The following is a 19,640-nucleotide window of genomic DNA, read 5'->3' on the forward strand; positions in this document are numbered from 1 at the left end:
GGCTAACGTCCAGCTGGCACCTTAGTGTATTGCTCTTAGTGCAGCTTTTTACTTTCCGCCACTCATTATTTGTAGAGAGATGACTGAACAGCTGTGTCGAACTTGACCACATTGGAATTGTGGTGAAGTTGCACATCTGTTCCATATGAAGCTTACTGCCCACTCCACTGAGACTATCCTACACTTCTTTTGCCTTATCTAAAATAATTTTTCTTTGGCTGCCTTGGAGCAAAGCGGACCACAACCGAGTGAATATGTCAGTTGTGTTTATGTTCTCCTTTGAACTTTCTTGAACTTGTACTGAGGATATGTACAGACTGGCTTTGGCGACAGTTATTTTAGATTACAATGTATAAATGTATACATTGTTTATTTGGAACTGGTGAAACAATTAAGTTTCCCTTTTTGTTTCATGTTTTTCTATAAAAGCTGAAGATTTTACTTTATTATATGTTATATATACCTGTGTTAGTTGTGTTGTTCTTCAGTATATTCATCATGTTCAAGTTCGGACAGTAAAATAAATAGTATTTGAAACAAAATCAACCTTAATCTTCACTTAGGAGCAAAAGTGAACCTTTAATCTTGACAGAAATTGTGATTTGATTTATAACATACTAATATTTTTTCCATGTCGCTCAGCCATTCTAGTGGATGATTGTTACTAACTTGAAACAGTGATGAAGTTAGCAGATGAAGTTTGTATTGATTTTTGCTTTAACGATGCTATGCGTTGCTTATGGAAGATAAATGATGACAGTGTCGACTTAGACAGACATGCAGTGCATATTCCGGCGTTTGATTAATGGGGGTTTTACTAACAGGCCTCTGTTGCATGTGCAGCTAATAACATTAGCAGTGGCTGTTTTCTGGAACGGAACTGTTATTGAGATTTTTATTAATTACAGATGGGCTTTTCGTGACATGCAAAACAGACTCTGAACAAAAGCCTTTTTTTTTTTTTTTTTTTATGTTCAGAAAAAAGTCTGTGTTATAGTTTGCAGAGGAATGTTGCTCAAGTGTTATCATAGGTAATAGATGTCCTTCTCAAGTGCACACAAACCATTTTACACAAATAGCATCTCATAAACACTAAAGTAACATTTGTACTGCACTGAGCTCAAGAGCATCTTATTACTGTGTAGAATAAAAAAACCTTTGGAAATAATGATGCTGATATTGAATGAAGGTTGTCCAGCAGCTGTGGTTGGCTGCTTTTTGGTATAGTTTGGATCTACTTGCCCCAGTTAGAGCAGTGCTTCTCAAACCTTTTTCTGCTATGCCCCATTTCAGAAGACAAGTCCAGGCTCCACACCCCACATTTTATTTATTTTTTAAAAATTATTCCTCTTCCAAAGAGTTCTGAGTGATTCGCTTTAGTTTTAAACCATCTATAACCCAATAACACAATGTCCCCGTCAGTGGGCCACGAAGAGGTAATTAAATGTTGCAAAAAAGGATGTACTGACATCTTACAAGAAGCTGTCCACCACCATCATCAGAACACCAGAGGAGGGACTGTCTCGAGAATGAACAATGTCAGTAGAGTTCCAGAAATGTATAGAAATAATGTCAAGCTTTATTAAGCCTGTTCTATAAGCACATCTTGGTCCACCGCCTTACACTTTGTGTTTTTTGTTTTTCATTTAATTTGTCATCCCTCTGTATTTTGCAGTGCTCATGGGAAATTTTAAAATCCAATCTCGGTGTGCAGTCACCTCAAACAAAAATGTACGGTACATTTAAAGGTAAAACCACAGCAGAAAGAAATGAAATGATAAAGGTCATAGCCTGACTCCCCTGCTCACTCACTATATGAAAACATGAAGGAATACACTTACATAATGTGTTTATGTTCTGGATCAAGTCCCTGGTGCAACATTTTATCATGCGATGCTCTTTAAATATTACTGTGCTGAGACTCTGAAAACTGACTGAGACATTTGAGCACAGAAATTGATATTATTATACAGAGTACTGTATCTGATGACTGTGTTCCTCAGAAGTCTCCTGCACCTAATGTAGCGTTGTTTATGATGGTCACCTTGTTAAAGCTAGTGTCTGTGTAAACATGCTAGGATTGCATGACTAGATGCTTACATATGCACGTTCCTGGGTGTAAGCAGGCATGAAAAATGCCTGCTTACACGGCCTCTCCACACACATCTTTGTAAGATTGTGTGTGGAGAGGCCGTCTGGGTCTCTTATGACTCCTTCGTGATGCCTGTCACTTTGCATTAATCCTAACGTTGCCTCCGGTTTTCTGTGGCCAGAATCATCATGACTGCTTCAGCCGCAGGGATCTATGGCAACTTTGGCCAGGCCAACTACAGCGCTGCCAAGCTGGGCTTGCTGGGGCTGGCTAACACTTTGGCAATCGAGGGTCGCAAGTACAACATCCACTGCAATACGATTGCTCCTGTTGCTGGGTCACGGCTCACAGAAACAGTCATGCCTCCAGGTAAGAGTAAAAAACATATATTAACATATATGAACATATATATTGTATGCAGCTGGTCTATATGATGTAGGTTCACACACCCTTACAGATAATGTTTTTTTTCTCCTTTTATCTCATTGAACAGGCTGAAATGGACAAATGGGTTTTAACCAAAGCATTTTTTGAGAGCAGTTGCATAATGTAATACCATGTAATGTGGATTTACAAAATTTGAGGCAACAGCACTCCCGTTCAACATGCAAATTTTTCATCTAATATTCAAGAGCAGTGTTTTCTTGCTTTTCCAAGGGCCATGATGAAATCATGCACCCTGTGAGTGCTTTAAAAGTTTTAATGTGTCAGCCCTTTATTTTAGCAGGCGGCTATGTCCTCCTTGCATTACTGTATGTGTTGTCTTCCAGTATTAAGAGAAAAAGTAAGGTAACAAATCATTTATAGTTTTTGTGTTGAACACATTTTAGAAAGAGGGCATACAGCATTGAATGCCTACAATTAAGATTAAGCAACTAAAGATATAGAATTGGCAATCTTATCTTGTGTATTAATATAACACAAAACAAAAAAACATCACCCTTAAGAATAACTGGGACTGGGAATGTTTTTCCAACCCCTGACTCGGTATTTGTAAAAATCTGAACGTCACAGTTACACTGAGCATGCTCTGTGACTGCAGCTCTGGAATAAGAAGTATTAAGTGAATTAAGGGAAAGGTTTTGTTGCCCTGCCGTGCCAGCCTACGGTAGCATCTGTCGCACACTGCGTTGTGCCAACTGTCACAGGGGCCTCACCTTAGTAAATGACTTGGTTCCATATGTTTGCTTTCACTCACTGACACTTTTCTAAAAAAAATTAATGACAAAACCCATCTTGCTAAGCAGCAGCGTGTTTAGTGAAGCAGAAGGGCTTCTTTTTACCACTAGGGTACAGATATTTTCAGCACACACAAGGGATATAAAAAAAAAAAAAAAAAGTTTAAGCTTGTGCCATATTTTCTTTTTTCAGTTAATTCCAGCATGTTTAAGAAATATTTCGCTAACAGATTGCTAGTACTAGGACTGATACTGACCTGGTCTCATGAATTCAAGCATTCTGTCTGTTTCTTCATGTGAAGCCAGTTCATGTTTTTGCCATCTGTCTTGCAGAAGATTATAAGTTAAACGCAAAAACAAACAATATGTAGTATTGTACTCCATGTATAAATGAACCAAATGCAACATATTTTAAAAATCAAGACCTTCTTTGCCCTTTATTACAGATGTAAACCAGATGTTTTGTTTTATGTAGATCTTGTGGCGTCTCTGAAGCCTGAGTATGTTGCTCCTTTGGTCCTCTGGCTCTGTCATGAACAATGCCAGGAGAATGGAGGACTGTTTGAGGTACTGAAACTGTCACTATACTGCTTGTAGCTTTGTTTCATCTTAGAGAAAAATAATGTACAATAGCATATTCTTTTTCTATAAAGAGGCAATATTTCTTAATCTCCATGTGCATTTGCTCTTCTCTTCATGTTTGACTCCCTTTAGGTTGGTGCAGGGTGGATTGGTAAATGTGAGTACTGTGTGTTTTGTCCAGAGGAAATGTCTGTATGCATTTGCCATATTCATTAGTATCCCAGACTGCTGCTACAGTATGTGTGGGGTTTATACTGTGCCATGACCCCTGTATTTTTGTGTGTGTAGTGCGCTGGGAGCGCACTCAGGGCTATATAGTGAGACAGAAGAACCAATCCATGAAACCCGAGTCCATCAGGGACCACTGGGAAAAAATATGTGACTTCACAGATGCCACCAAACCTGCTAATATACAAGGTCAGTGATGCACCAGGCCAAATACACACTTACGCAATTGGTAACCTACAGAAAAATGTATAAGTGTATTGTCACACTTGAGGACAATATACACACGCGCACACACACACGCGCACACACACACACACACGACTTCAAGTCCGTCCTCATGGGTTTTAGCTGTATTTTTTACTATATTAAAATATGTTTAATACAGTTTAATCATAAAAGCAGATTGTTTACCATAACTAATACATGGCTCACAGAAACGGTTATGCCTTCAGGTAGGAGTAAAAAAACATATATTGCATGCAGCTGATCCACACACTCTTACAGATACTATTTTTTTTTTTCTTTTATCTTATTGGACACACTTGAGGACAATATACACACACATGACATGACAAAATATGGGCTCAGAGAGAAAATAATGAATAAAGACACTCTGAATAGGCAGGCTTTTCCCCATTTCACTCATAGTGGAGTAAAACTTAGTAATTCAGCCTAAACAGGCAAAGATGAGCTAAATTGAATTAAAATGAATGCTGTTGAGATGCTTGTCATTTGGATTTTGGATGTGATTTAATTGTTTTCCGCTGAACTTGTTGTCTGTGTCTGGACATTAAAATTACCATCATTACCTGAGGCCTCAGTCAGATCGTTTTATTGATCTTGCAGCGAGCAACTGGCAACCACTGCACTGGCGAGTAATCTGTACTCCCCAACTGGTTGTGAGTTTGCTGGCAGTTGCTAGCATGACACTGGTTATAAAGAGGCTGCACTGAAACCTTGTGATTGCTGTGGGTGCTAACAGGGAATCATTAGTTTGCATGGAAGATGCCAACTTGTCTTGCAAACTAATTACTAAGCAGTAATGAAACTGTGAGAAATGCAGTGCAATTCAGAAACATAAAAATGTTTACCAGTCTGGATGGGCAAGATACCCATGGCTGTGAATGGGTAAATGAGACATGTAGTACAGGTCGGACTTGAACCTGGGCTACTGCACTTTCACCATAGGCTTGTCTGCTCCCCGCTGAGCTCAAGTGCCTCCCAGAAAGTTTTTAAGTTAAAAAATATTACACTCTGAAGTGATCAGGTTGTCTAAACATGGACTCACAGCACTGCAAGCCACTGTGGCGTGTGCTTTCTCTGAGCAGATAGTCGTCACAGATGTGCTCTAGCGTAACGTTTCACCAAGACTGCAAGCACGGCTTTTGACAGTTTCACATGTGAATTATTTCATGTTACTGAAGCTCAGTGGTCTTATCCCTCAAAGTAATTGACAACCATCAGATTTGTCCATCGTTGTTAAAAGATGTAAGAGATGTAAGCTTTTATGAAAATGTAAAACACGGTCTTTAAGAATTGATTTCTTGCCTTTAGTCTTGAATGGTCATTTATTCACTGTGAGCTGAATCATTTCTCTTCAAAGCAGTAACCACGCAACACAGACCAGAGATGAGACTATTTTCACAGCGGCTTTCCTTATTAGTGCCCGGATCACACTTTCACACTTGTTTGACTCACTCTTTGTTGAGTCAGAATTATTCAGATTTTAGATCATTACATGGCTACATAATTTGCCCTTTGGTCTTGGAGTAGTAGTGGGCTAACTTTGTGCTACTCTAAAGAAATTCATGTCTTTCATGTTTTAGTAGTATGGCCTTAGTAAATGTCTAGATATACACAACCTTTGAGTCATTTTCCACAATACTGGTTTATACCCAAATAAATCTGCAGTTTTGTTGCAACATTTTTATGTGATATTGGTTGATTGTTAGAAGAGAGGGAAATAAAAAAGCAGTGTTTTGAGACCTGTCTTTTAATTAAAGTTATGATTAGCCTCTTTTGAGTGGAACCACTTTTGAAGAGCTCAATGAAAGGAAAAATAAAAGCACCTGGCTTGTTAGCCCTCATGTAGTCATGCTGTCAGGCTCAGCGCTTATGAGGGTGATAACCTTCTGAAATCATCTGTATTTACAGTGAGTTGGGTAACAATCAAAGACTGAGGACCAGATGGTGGTGGAGATGATGTGAATGAGGTGGAGAAAAGAAGCCAAGTTCAATATGATGTTGAGTGTGAACGAGTGCAGTATTGTTCAGAAAAGAGCTCCAGCAAACAAGCGATTGTTGATTATTATTTCTCTCCACCTCCTCCACCTTATCCTTCCTTTCATATCCACATTCAAAGAGAGGGTGGCGGTGTTAACATTAACAGAATGGGGGTGGCAGTCCCACAGGGCACTAGCTGGTCTCATTAGCATGGCTTTGTAGTACCACCTCATTTGTATCTTATTTGTTGCTACCTCTTTTTGGTAAGTGCCTGCCGCTGAGTGACGGTAATAGGATCTCTGGTCTTCTCAGTCTTACCCTGGTCCCGGTCCGTGCACGTTTCAGCTATTTTCCTTTGTTCATGCAGCAACAGGTTGAATCAGCATATATATTTAAAGAGTTGTGTTGCCTTTGTTGTTACATTTACACTTTTTGGGTGTTCTTAAAACAACCTGAGAACCCACAGTGAGGACTTGTGCAAACAACTGTTTGAATAGAGAAATGTTTATTCTGCAGGTACATAAGGGCTCTCATGTATTTCCATTTTAAAGCTGCTTCTGGATCAGTATGTTTTAGACTGAAATTCATTTATTCAGCATTTGCATAGTTTCACTGAAACATGAACCCCAGGCTTGTTGTTCTATAGCTGGGTTAAAAAAAAAAAAATCAGTCTTTGCAGTTTCCTAATTGTGAAACCAGAATGAGCAACTACACATAAGAGACAATTGAAAGAATATTTCGAAATTCAAAGACCTCTCAGTGCAATCATCAACTCGAAAAACGCGACCAAATTCCTGTTTTGCAGCCTTTTAACAGTTAAACAATAAATGCTAAAGAGCTGAACATACTAGTACATGCCCATGCTGCTGTATTATTTCATCTGCTCATACTGATATTTAATCACACGTAGAAAATGTAATTACAGTAATTGTAGGTCTCTTGCAATGCTCAGGTCCTGCTCAATTATATAAATGTTGTTGTAGTCTGTTTGGTTGTTGCTAGGCGACGTGATCACATAGTATGTCATTCATAATTCAACCTTTTGTAGATATAGATTAATGTCATTGTCATGCCATTACAGTGATACAATGGTTTTATAAAGTATTATAGTTGCATAAACAGTAGAAAACTGGTCATTTTAGCTCATTGGTAGGGTGTATACTGATTATGCCATAATATACAAACCTCCAGGGGACTAAGATGTTCCTTCAGGCTTATAGAGGGAGACTTTTTGCATTATATTAAGAAAGATATGTTTATTTAGAGCCGATATAACCTGGAAGAAGGTGGCTTTATTTCCATTCATTTAATATATGCTAAAAATATTTTTTAGAGCTGTTAAGTTGTGTCGTGCATCGCTTTGATGGCTGGCTGTTGTCTTGGTAACCTTTTAATATACTTACTACCAGCTCATATGATCACCAATGAGTGATACTGTGCTCTCATTGGTGGACAGTTCAATTGCTACCCTGGATGTTGATCAAATATTTTTGCGTTCTGCCCACTTTGTGTTTGACTGTGATTTAGATTGTTTGACTTGAAGTTGCCAGATTGATTGATTACAGTTCAACCGTTTAGTTTCTGCAATACAGATTGGTTTTTTCTGTTAATGGTTTGTATTATATTGAATTAGTTATAAACAAATTGCATCTATTCAAGTTTCACTATTTGGTTTAAAAAACATAATTATATTTGGCTGTATACACAAACTATATATAATTTATGTGGAGCAAATTCTAATATGTAATACATGTGAAATGGCATGCAGTACCTAGATGAGGAGTATTTGGTCAAATCCAGCATGATGGGGAGGGGAAAAAACAAGCAGTGCAGAAGGAATTGGGGAGGCACCAGTCTTTCTTCTGTTTGCAACACACATGCATGCAAACTGTATACTCGGCTGGAGACTGCCCGGCATGGTGAAACACACTCAAGATACTTCTTAGACTTGCTGCACAGCTTGGTGTGTGTGTGTGTGTGTGTGTGTGTGTGTGTGTGTGTGTGTGTGTCCAGGTCCCAGCATGCTGCTATATAAAACGGCTCCCTGAACTACTCTCCTTCATTAGCCGAGTTGTAAAAACCACACCCCACTCTACACAATATGCTTAATGAAACATTTGACATTTAGCAGATGATTATGTTGATGCTTATTCGTTATATTACCAAGAGCTACACGAGAAGACGAATTATTATTGTCATGCCTTTACAATATATTAAGCTAAGTGCAGCATCTAAATTAGTGGCACAATAAAAACAATCTGTGTAAGTTATTGTTCGCATAGATAAAACAAACCTCACACAGTTGTTTTACAAATGTCATTGGTTTTCCTTTAAGACGGGCAGTTTCCTCTTCTGTAGCAATTGTTGATTTCTACTCGTATAAGAGAGCCAGTTTCAACACTTCACCCATGCTGTGTTTATTTCCAAATGAAAACAAAACTCTTTGACTATTGCTGAGGAATAAATTCATCTTGCTGAGAAGTAACATGATTATCTTGGTTGGCTAACAGCATGTATCGCTCTCACATTTATTTAGAGTCTCTGCAGTCAATGGTGAGTGTGCTGTCTCAAGTGGAATCGCAGGGTGATGTTGGTGTGAATCCAGCAGCAGCTGCAGCCTCTGCAGGCTTGGGATCAGGGATTGATCCTGTAAGTAAAATAATCTGTTAATGTGTTTTCTTCCTTTTTTGTTTCTTCTTCTTTAGTTCAATGTTGATATAAAACTAAATCATAAAGTTTAGTTTTAAAATCTGTATTTACAAGAGTCCTAACTGCTGTCTCTTGGCTGCTGTGCTTTATATGAAATGTGGAACATGAGAAACATCAAAGGTGGATGTGAGATATCAGTCAGATGTAAACAAAAACTCAGAGCAGCTGTTTATTAAATGGTTTGCAAAATGCATGGCTTTGTCTGGAGGGGATCACTGCATGTGTTTAATACAGAGCCAGTGTATGTTAGTAAAAGTGGAAGTAGCTACTGTGACAGGTCTAACTGATTTGTGGATTGATGTTTTGAAGGCTTTGCCCTAGCATCTAGGGCATCTATCCTAGCATCTGACTATAAATCGAAAGACTTTCATACTCTTATAGTAGCAATTTGTCCACGACATGGTATCAATGCCTGAAAGGGATCAGGGTGTGGAACAGTTGCATCTTCAGGTACAGAGTAGCATTATAGCATTTGAGCTAGCTGGCAGGAGATATATCTGGAACAGTTTAGATAACTGTAGACATAGCTTTTAACCCTCTCAAGGCAGGCGTTGTCAATTTGCAACAGTTAAAAACTAACAACCTGATTACCCCACATACATATTTTATGAGTTTGTTTTTTTTTTACTCAGAAGTACCACTGCAGGACTTGGCTGTGCATTAGCAACAAAAAGTTTAATTTGAGCCTGAGAGGGTTAATTAAAAAACATCAGGACTTTATTATCTAATGCATCTGGGATGCATTTAGGAAACATGAATAAAGAAACCCATATCCATTCATGCTTTCCTTTTTATGATGTAAAAAAACAGACATACAAGATGTTTTTTAAAGTCTTCCACTGTTTCCTGGCTTCTGCAGTTCTTAACCTTATTGCCATCGGTGTTACTCAGTCATCTGTTTTGTCTTCTTCATTTAATTTCTATCATTCTTCCTACTGAGACTGTTCTACTCTCTGATATAGCTGGGTCATAATGACACATGCAGCTCTAAACAGTGTTTCAAATATGGCAAATCATGACTTTCTAATGTCAACACATTAAATTTAGTTGGGAACAATAATAAACCACTCAGAAACTGCTTCTACGACATGCATGTGTACTTGGATGTCACCTGTAAATATTGGATGGTACCAGACAAGAGCATGCTCAAACTAGCTTTTAAAATGTAAAGTTCCTAAGCTGTTGGAGCACCACAGAGCAGCGATGAATCCCTGGATATGTTCTCCTTTACTTTACTGTGTTTCCTGTTACTGAAGCTCAGAAAAGGGAACTTGTTACAGCTCAAACATGGCTGAGTTCCTAAAAAAAACACCAAGCTGCAAGTAGTGCTGCATCCCAACATGGTTCTCCACACAAATGGCCAAATTGAGCTTGCATTGAGCTGCGTGTAGTATGCAGTAGTTAAACTGACCAACAGATGTCCAAAATGCTACTCAAACCGAATTCTCTTTTTGCACAAATATTTATAAACTTATTTTGAATTGTGTTGCCGTTGTGCATTGGTTAGGTAATGCATTGCTTAAGAATATTATTAATAATAATAATGGATTGCATTTATATAGCGCTTTTCGAAACCCTCAAAGTGCTTTACAATTCCACTATTCATGGAATAGTGGAATTCCTAATTGGAATATTAGGTGCTAGATGATGCACAGTGAGGGTGTTTTAATGGTTCAGTGGTTACAGTGTACACCAAATGCATGCCTATACATTTCTGGACAATATTTGGGGTTTTCAGTAAATGGCCACAATGGATTCATGTAGAAATTAAAAAAAAAAAAAAAAGCTGACAGTGAAACATTTGTATAATGGAATCAAATGTCTAAAAACAATAAAGAAATATGAGCACTTGTGGAATGTTTGTATATTTTAGAATCAGATTTTGTTTGATTTTTTTTCTCATTTTACACATAAAATGTTTTATAAAAAACAAGATTTCAAAACTATGTTAAACAACAGCAACAAAACTTTCATGCACAAGTATGAAATAAGATAAATAGGCCTGCAACAGGCCTGTCTAGTGTATATCCATACTTTCACCCAGTTGTAGGCTCTAACGACAATAAATTGTACAAGTCAAAGATAATGTCAGTATTACTAGCTGCCTTGGCTAAATAATTTTTTCTTCTGCTGTGTCTTATGGTTGCACATTTTGTTTCTTGGTGTTTTATTGATTTGCCTTCTCAAAATTACCTTTTTTTGCAAACTGTTCTTTTAAATCCTGTGAGTCATTAACAGCACTTACTAGCCAGGTTCAATAATATCATGATTCAGTGCCTAAATGTGAAATGAGGTATACTCACTCTTGTGTATCACTGTCCTCTCTGCTGTGGCTCTCTGAGCTTTTGTGGCTCCCTGGTTAGGAGATTTGGAACAGAGTCACACTGTAGCCTCAAGACAAACATCACAACCGTGTCCTCGGCTGACGTTTGTGTGTGTCTGTGTGTAGTTCTGCCCACACATGCTCTGCTAGTTGCATTTGTGCCTTTGTCCTTGTCATGCTAAGAGGTACACACACTGCTTAAGTTATCAGCTGTGCTGCTTCTGTATTGCTGGCATGCCATGGAGCTCAATCTGTATACAGGTCTGATAGCCCAAAATATTATTTGTTGTAACATTTATGTAGGCAAAGCAATATACCAGAGGCATAGCAAGGTTAAAATATAGAGGTTTTTATTCTAGTTTAGTGCCATGTTCATTCGACAGTAGTAATTATGGTAGTGTCATTGAAATATCTTGGTTCATACAGAGACGTGTTTCTATGTTGTTTTCTAAATGGGGTGAAAAAGAAAAGAAAGCACCTTTTTTTTCATAATGCAATTCAAACTCCAGGTTTCAAGGTTAATCTTTCTAACGCTTCCATAAAGCAGACAGAAATAGAACTCTATTATATTGAAATGTATTTATTATGTTTATTGTGTGAGCCATATATTTTTGTTCTTGCACTTTTTACTAAAAGTAGGTTGGCCTTATTCAAAACTCAATAGTCTTTAGTTATCTTATATTAGGCCATAGTGCAGCCCTGATCTGTTTCATTCTATCTGACTGCAAGAGACTGTATGAAATAACTGGATATCCATCGCACACATGCACAGGGATGAAGACGTAATGCTGTCAAAATTACATATGTGAGCTAAGTGGTGCAAGCAACCTGATGAGGTATCTGGCTTTTTAACAGGCGTGCACAATGAGGCTGCAGGCGTGCTGCTAGAAGCCCTGTCCCAGTGAAAGGATATATGGCGGTGTGACAGTCGACCTGTTTGGTGTCTCAACATTTCCAAAGCAATCTACTGTTCTTCTCTCCCTTAAAACCAACTAGGCTACCAGAGCACACACTGGCACACCCCTGGCCAGATTGCCTGCTGTATGTCTTCTCTTGCTTCCTTTGCTCATGCGCTTCACAGGATAGAGGGATACATACTGACCAGGGAGGGTTTGGTTCCCAGTGATCCCACTGAGTTTTGATGTCCTATCTCGGCTGCAGGGGTGTGTTTTTTCTTCCACACTCAGATCCCCTTCATCTATATGTATGGTCACTCAAGGGCTGGGCAAACCTTTGAGTTCTTGTGAGGAAACCCGGGCCCAGACCATATTAAATAATTGGGCATCATCAGTTAGGGTATTGTATTACCAATAGGTGAAAGCTCATTTCCAGCTGATGTAAAGATCAACATGTGGTCCCTTAGCAGTGCTCTAAGCTTGTATTTCCAAATGTTACTGAACCACCGGCTCTCAGTCTTAACTATCCAAGTGTATGTCGCGCCTGTCGCAGCCCATCATGTTGTGGTGGATAATTGTTATGTTGGGTGTCATCCTCTGGTGGGTCATTTTCTGAATGGTGCTCTTTGCCTTTGGCCACAACATGCTGTCACTTCCTTCATGGAAAACACAATTGTTCTGGAAGCTTCGTCTTCTCCATCCTTTGAACCCCTCGAGGGGAGTTACCAGAGATGGTTATCTGGTAAGACTGCCTTTCTTCTCACTGTTGCATCAACAAAGCATGTAACTGAACTTCATGTCCTGTCTGCTGCCATGGACTGTTTGTGTTGTCATCCTAATGGGCGTGGGATTGCTTTGTTGCTCATCACTTCTTTTCTTTCCAGAATGCTGTCCACCTGTCATACCTATTATTTTGTCTGCCTTTGGCACTCAGAGAGGGGGCAGAGGACCTGTGTTATAATGTCAACTTTGCCCTTTTCAGGCTGTAAGACTGTAGATTGGCACGAATGCTGAGTTCTATAACGGATGCATTCTTTGTCCGTTATGGGCACAGGAAGGGAACTCCTTTCACACTCGGTTGTTGATACCACTTCAGGAGCTTAAAGACTTTGAGGTTTCCAAATTCTGTGCCGCTGTTGGTTGGGCTTCCTTCTTTGCCTGCTTCTACAGGGGTAATATGGCTACCCCCCACCCCTTTTCCCTGCAGTCTGAGCTTGTGGTGAGTGGAGATCCCCTCTGACTTTGTGGGTATGGGTCATCCGGGTATTTCATGCCGTCTCTTGCAGTCAGGAACAATGGAATGAAACAAGAGTTAAAACTGTAACTAAGGGTATATGAATTCTGGTTGACCGCCAGAGTTATTGTAGGAATTTTGATGATTGCTGGGTGCATGTGTCACCCAAGACACACATGTGACTTTCTTGGTATTGTATTGACCTCTCTCCACATGCAAGGTGGTTATCAAGGTATTTCATATATTCATATTTCATGGCTGCCATTCAGTCTTAGTTACATTCATACTCTTGTTTTAAATCCTCTCGTCTTGAGACAACAGCAGTTGTGTGCCTGGGATGATCACATTATCCTCCTCCTCCTTTAATACATAAAAAGCTAAGTGTAGGGAAGGAAAAAAAAACTGTCACAAGGTAGTGAACTCCTAGTGCCGGTCCCAATCTGGGATAAATGTGAGGATTGTGCCAGGAAGAGTGAAAAGTCTGTGCCAACCCAAATATGTGGATCCATCTGCTGATAACTGCTTGGGGAATAATGAAGCAACTGCAAGTACTCCTTTAGTTTTAGGTTGGTGTACTTTATCAGAAATTGGCAACAATAGTTTTAATATAAGGAGTACAAGTATTATAAAAATGCCCATAAAGTGCGCTTTATTATTCGTGTAACTTTAGTGTTATATTGATATATTTAGCAACATGGTTTTGCATGACTAACAAAAATATCTGAAAAAACAATAGGACAAATGCAAAAATCTCAATCATGACTTAAAATGTGCATCAGTTTCAGGTGGAGGTGAAACAGTTGTTATGGATTTATCAAACAGAATTAACAGAGTACTGTGTATCATGTGTTTTGATCAACTGAGTAACAATTAAAATTTTATCACCAGTCTGGCAAAATATCAGCAAGCTTAATTTGAAGTTACATATTTGTACACTGAATAATAGATGGAAAGAAGAGAAACAAAAACATAGATCTGCAGTGTGGAGCAGACAGTAAATGAGTGAAGATAGACCGGATAACAAAGCTATCCTTTTGCTTTAAACCTTTTTTTTTTTTTTTTTTTTTTCCCCCCTCTCCCATATCATCTCACTCAAGTAACTGACTAACTTGACTTACTCCTACACAAGCCACTACTGCTTTTTATCCCCGCTCCTCAACTGCCGCTTTAATCTCGCCGTGTGCATGCAGGAGAGCAGGCACTAATAATATTCCCAAGTACTGGGAAGCTGGAATTGGTCTGAAAACACACAATTCCCCACATCTGCATTTAAATGCAGTTTTAATTAAAAACTGCTCTCCAGAGGCCAGGTTTTATGATGTCTTTCGATCAGCTGAGAGGTGATATTATGCAGAGTGTGAATCGCACCATTCTGCCAAGCAATATTGTTTCGAACAATAGCTGTCTTATTTACAGCACAGTGGCTGTAAACATGACAAATGAGTAACTGCAGTACTGCTGTGACTGTAATGTTGCCAGAGATGTATATTTATAGTGCGCTTTAACTGGATTTCTTGTATGTCTTAATAATACTTGCTAACATGAAGGAGTCGGCGGGACCGTTTCACCCCCTTTCCTGCTCTGTTTGAGTCAGACACTTAATACAGTTGGTGCTCTTATGTGTCGCGTACTAGTGCTTCAGTACAATGATAAACAACATTCATATTACACAGAAAGCTGCTTCTGAGAACCCCGAGGACCTTCATGCTTTTCCTGGAATGTGTTTTATCCTTCAGTTAAAAATAAATTTTTAAGCAGTTTTGAGTTTATAGGATGCACTCAAGCATATTTAAATTTGACAATATTATGCTGACAAATAAAATATTTATTTAATCAGACCTCAGTTTCTAGGATTGAGAAATGGCATTTTTATCAAGGCCTTAAAATTCTGAAAAAATTATTTATTTTTTGCACCATCCTTTCAAAAGATATTTCTTCTTTTGGTGGTTTCATGATGAGTTTCAGTCAGGCCGGAGAAAATTTATTCAGATATGCTATATTCATAAAACTTCTACCAGTAACAACCTCCTACCAACCTCACCCAGGAATTAACGAGGGCTTTAAAATATTTACAATACCGCTGAGGCCTTTAAAAGACATTTGTGACTTTGTCATTAACACTCGATTACTGCGATGGCGTGTTCAGGAGTTTCGGTTCATTTTCCGGCTGCTCGTTAAGAGAAGTGCAAGCACAAATTTAACATGGCTCAATTTCTGGCCTCCCTGCGCTGGCCACCGTTCAAGACCAGGATTGTTTTGGACTGATTGTGCTGATCGCTCACAAAGCTCTGCCTGGTGCGACACAGGAGTACATTTCTGAACTGCTGATTCCTTTCAACTCTGAGGTCCCACGAGTCCTCAAACTACCTCCCTCACAGATCACAGCCAAATCAAATATGTGATCATCTGGGGAGAATCTTTTTATATCTTCTGATGCGGTCTCCTTTTGTAATATTTTATTAGCATTTATGCATACTTTTTTGTTTTCTACGTGGTTCTTGTATATTAAAGAATAAGTTCAGCAAAATCTTTTAAGACAGCAGTCAGGCTTTGGTGTGGACACCTCTTTTTCAGACCTGATGATAAACTCTTTAATGCGCTTGTAATGTGATGGGTGATTAAATCTAATCAAGTCAGAGTCAGATGAGCGAAGAAGAAACGATCCACAGTAACGATTAACTGCAAAATTTCTTTGTGTTACTCTAGACAGCGACTCACTGCTTAACAACAGCCGAGGGTGATAACAAAAAAAGAGTCTTTCTAACAAATTTCCTTCTAACTTTGGAAGATATGCACTCACTTGTTTACACTGGATGTCTGCAGCCTAATTGTTGTCAGATTGAATAAATTTTTGAAAGAGGGAGGGGTGCATTTAAAGATTTATCACCGGCACCTGAAGCGAAGCAACAGATCTTCTCATAAGCCGGCATTTCATCTGCTCCTCAGTGTTTTCTTAAATGATCGTGTTCATTTCAGCGTCCTAAAAAATACATGTAACCATTTAGAAATGCCTTTTCTCTTGGTGTGTCTGTAGTTCCATTACATGGTGTACTGACACTGACGCATTCACTCTAAATGTTTGCTTGATCCTTCTTACCGAGTAGCTGTGAGGCTAAACCATTATGGTGTGATTTTTGTGATGCAACTTGTTTTCTTTCTTTAAATTACACCTTTTTTTGTTTTAATCCCCTTTCTGTTTTCTCTTCTTTCTCTTCTCAGACTAAAGCAGTGGGACAAAAACTTCCTCCAACCACTTTCAGCTTCAACCACACCCAGTGTATCCTGTATGCGCTGGGTGTCGGCATGTCCACCAAGGACCCAGACCATCTGAGGTGTGATTCTGCATGTGTTTGTGTTATTGACTGTAGTTTCCTCAGTAGTTGTAAAAAGGCAAATTACATGAAATTGGACAGAAAATAATGCTAATCATGGCTTCAATCATTACTGTTACCTTGACCTGCATGGAGGGGGAAGAATGCGCTGGATTCCATCCACGCTGAAACGCCTGTGCAGCCATCTGTGCTGTTATTTTTATCTGTCAGCAACCTATTCCTACAGAGGTATGCTGTTTCACTGAGCACTAACACTTGCATTTTAATGTAGGTTCCTGTATGAAGGCCATCCGGACTTCAGCTGCCTCCCCACCTTCGGGGTCATTCCCTCCCAGGCAGCTATGATGGATGGTGGTCTGAGCTCAGTCCCTGGACTCAACATAGATTTTACCCAGGTTAGAAAACGTGCATGTTGATGTCTGCTGTGTCTGTATTTGTCCTTGTGTGCAGCTGAGTTTGACTTTTGTTGTTGTTGTACGTACATGTTCGTATCGTACGGGATGCTTTTAATTATGCTAATGCATCCCATCGGCGGTTACGCTTGCATCTCTTTGTCGCATCTTTGCAGCAAGAGCGTGAGGGAGCGATACAAGGATGGATAAGCCGGAGCTGCCGAATGAGAAATGCTTAACACCCCAACATCAGTCTTAAGCGATGTCAGTTAGCTGTGATGCGCCAAACAGCTTAATCACCTGGCCTTTTATATATTTAGATTCCTAACTTTGTTAATGGAGCTGATGATTTATCATCTTCGTCCTATTAGCAGCACCAATCACTGGCGTTTGTTCTTTCTTTGCATTGTTTGCACAATAACGCACCACATAGCTGTCGACAAACGTGTGTATGTTTTAAAAACAAACTTTGTGAGACGCTTCAACACATTAGCGTTAAGTTATCCCATATATTCAAATGTGTTTTCACACCCGGGGTGATGGCACATTGTTTGCATCTCGCCGTCTGACTGTGTTCTGTTTTATTATCTGTTGATCCATATGCACAAACACTACAAAGTAAGCGCTGTAAGAATCAACTGTCACACGGAGGTGAGGAGTTTATGCATCACGCCACTTGATTATAAAAGCTCTTAGTTCCTCCAGAAGCTTCCTCTCTAGTTTCCTCAAGGCAAGTTCATGGATTTAAAAGATCATGGTAGAGAGAGGGGGCGGGGCAGTGACAGTTTCTGAGTATTGGGAGGAGAGGAAATACGAGGAAGCACAAGCTGGCATTAAAGAGCGGGGGAAAAAAGCACCCTGTTATAACACTTTACAAAGTCTTGCTTAAAACAGTAACTGAGGCTTTATGCCTCTTATAATTATATGTCGCAACTGATATATTCGTTTTTCTTTTTGTTTGTTTGTTTTCTAGGTGTTGCATGGGGAGCAGTACTTGGAGCTTTACAAACCTCTGCCAACTTCAGGTATTTTCCCTCTGATAATTCTGCAGAAAGAATTGGTTTTTTTTTAATTGCTGGAGAAATTCTGGGAGATGAAGCAGCTTGTTTACAGCTGCTGACTCTGGCAGCTGCCGCTGCTGCCTTCTTGCAGGACTTGCTCACAGCTGCGATGGCGGGCTCTCTGTCCTTGCAGCTGGCTTGCAGCTCTCGAAGCTGGCAGCGGCGTGGAGCTTTGACCTGCCGAGGGTTGGGAGCATGTTTGTAGCTGAAAGCGCATAAGAGACAGAGCGTGAAAGTTGTGTACGGTTTTTGTTTTTTTACATCTTGGCATTTCTGATCATGTGAGGCATTTTGCCGTAGGCCAGATGTGTGCATTCTGTAGCTTTTACAGTTGTTACAGTCTCATTACAAGATATTATTAGATTCAGTTATTTTGGCCATGCCTGCAAATGTTTGTTTGATGTAAAACGCACAAGCAAAGCTCAAGGTTGTCCAGACATGGAATCTACAAAGTTTGGTTAAAAACTTCATGAAACGTGAAAACAAAACGTGTCAATCTGCCCACTGAACCCATAAAAGACTGGAAAAATTAACTTACTGAGATTATAACTAAAGTATTTTATATAGCGCTTCCTTGTGGCTCCATGGTGTACTGGTTGACACATTTGCTTTTCACAAGCAAGATCCCTGGTTTTAGACTGGGAGGAAACACAGCCAGCCTTGGGGGCTCAGAAGCTAGTGTACTCCCACTGCCAGTCTCAAGCCTGATAAATAGGAGTGTTGCATCAGCATCCAGCATAAAATCGGTGCCAAATCAAACATGTGGATCCAGCCACTGTGAAAAATGAGGGAGCAGCCGGCGTTGTTGTGATTTAGAATTGAATATCGACTCCAAACATTTATTTCTTTTAGCGTTTAAACATTTCTGCTTATTAAAAGCACTTTTAGAGCCTTTTTGTGTCACTTTAGCCTAAATCACACTGCAGTGGATAACACATTACATACAGCAAGGGACAAGTTTAGGTGTATTTACATGGATGGGTATTTTCAGTCTCATTTTTTTTTTTTTATAATGAGTCTAGAAATCTAAACTCTGATATGACCGAGGTTACCTCAAAAGCATTGATGCATTTTGCACGTGTCCTATAACAGGACTAATAGGATTGTGAGGAGCCCAGCTCTGCCTCATGCGTTACCATTACAGAGAACGGCTTTTGTTTTTCTTAAAGATGAATGCCTCAGAGTTTCTCACAGTAGCCGACATGTCCTTGCTTTGTACAAAGTGATCATTAAAAATACTTATTTGAAACCAGATGGTGTTTTTTCTGGTTGTAACACCCAAAACTCTATTTAGTTATCCATTATTTAAGACAAGGAGAAGTAGCACACCCTTGTGAGTCTTGGTGTTTTGGCTTGAAAATTGACTTTAGTAATTAACCTACTGCAGATT

General features: G+C 39.3%; 1 protein-coding gene across 1 annotated transcript in view; it reads left to right on the plus strand.

Moving 5' to 3' along the window:
- The window catches only part of hsd17b4 (hydroxysteroid (17-beta) dehydrogenase 4), a 33,016-nt gene that overhangs the window by 5,661 nt on the left and 7,715 nt on the right, over nt 1-19,640 (plus strand). Inside the window, exons 8-15 of the mRNA XM_085475822.1 lie at nt 2,274-2,461; nt 3,746-3,837; nt 3,985-4,009; nt 4,141-4,269; nt 8,840-8,952; nt 16,685-16,797; nt 17,069-17,192; nt 18,163-18,214. Coding sequence (XP_085331948.1) covers nt 2,274-2,461; nt 3,746-3,837; nt 3,985-4,009; nt 4,141-4,269; nt 8,840-8,952; nt 16,685-16,797; nt 17,069-17,192; nt 18,163-18,214 — 836 coding nt within the window. The remainder of the gene's footprint in view (nt 1-2,273; nt 2,462-3,745; nt 3,838-3,984; nt 4,010-4,140; nt 4,270-8,839; nt 8,953-16,684; nt 16,798-17,068; nt 17,193-18,162; nt 18,215-19,640) is intronic.

This window comes from Copadichromis virginalis, linkage group LG12, assembly GCF_057382275.1.
Source record: "Copadichromis virginalis isolate Kocher_CV1m ecotype Utaka linkage group LG12, C_Virginalis_male_GT1.1, whole genome shotgun sequence".
NCBI lineage: Eukaryota > Metazoa > Chordata > Actinopteri > Cichliformes > Cichlidae > Copadichromis > Copadichromis virginalis.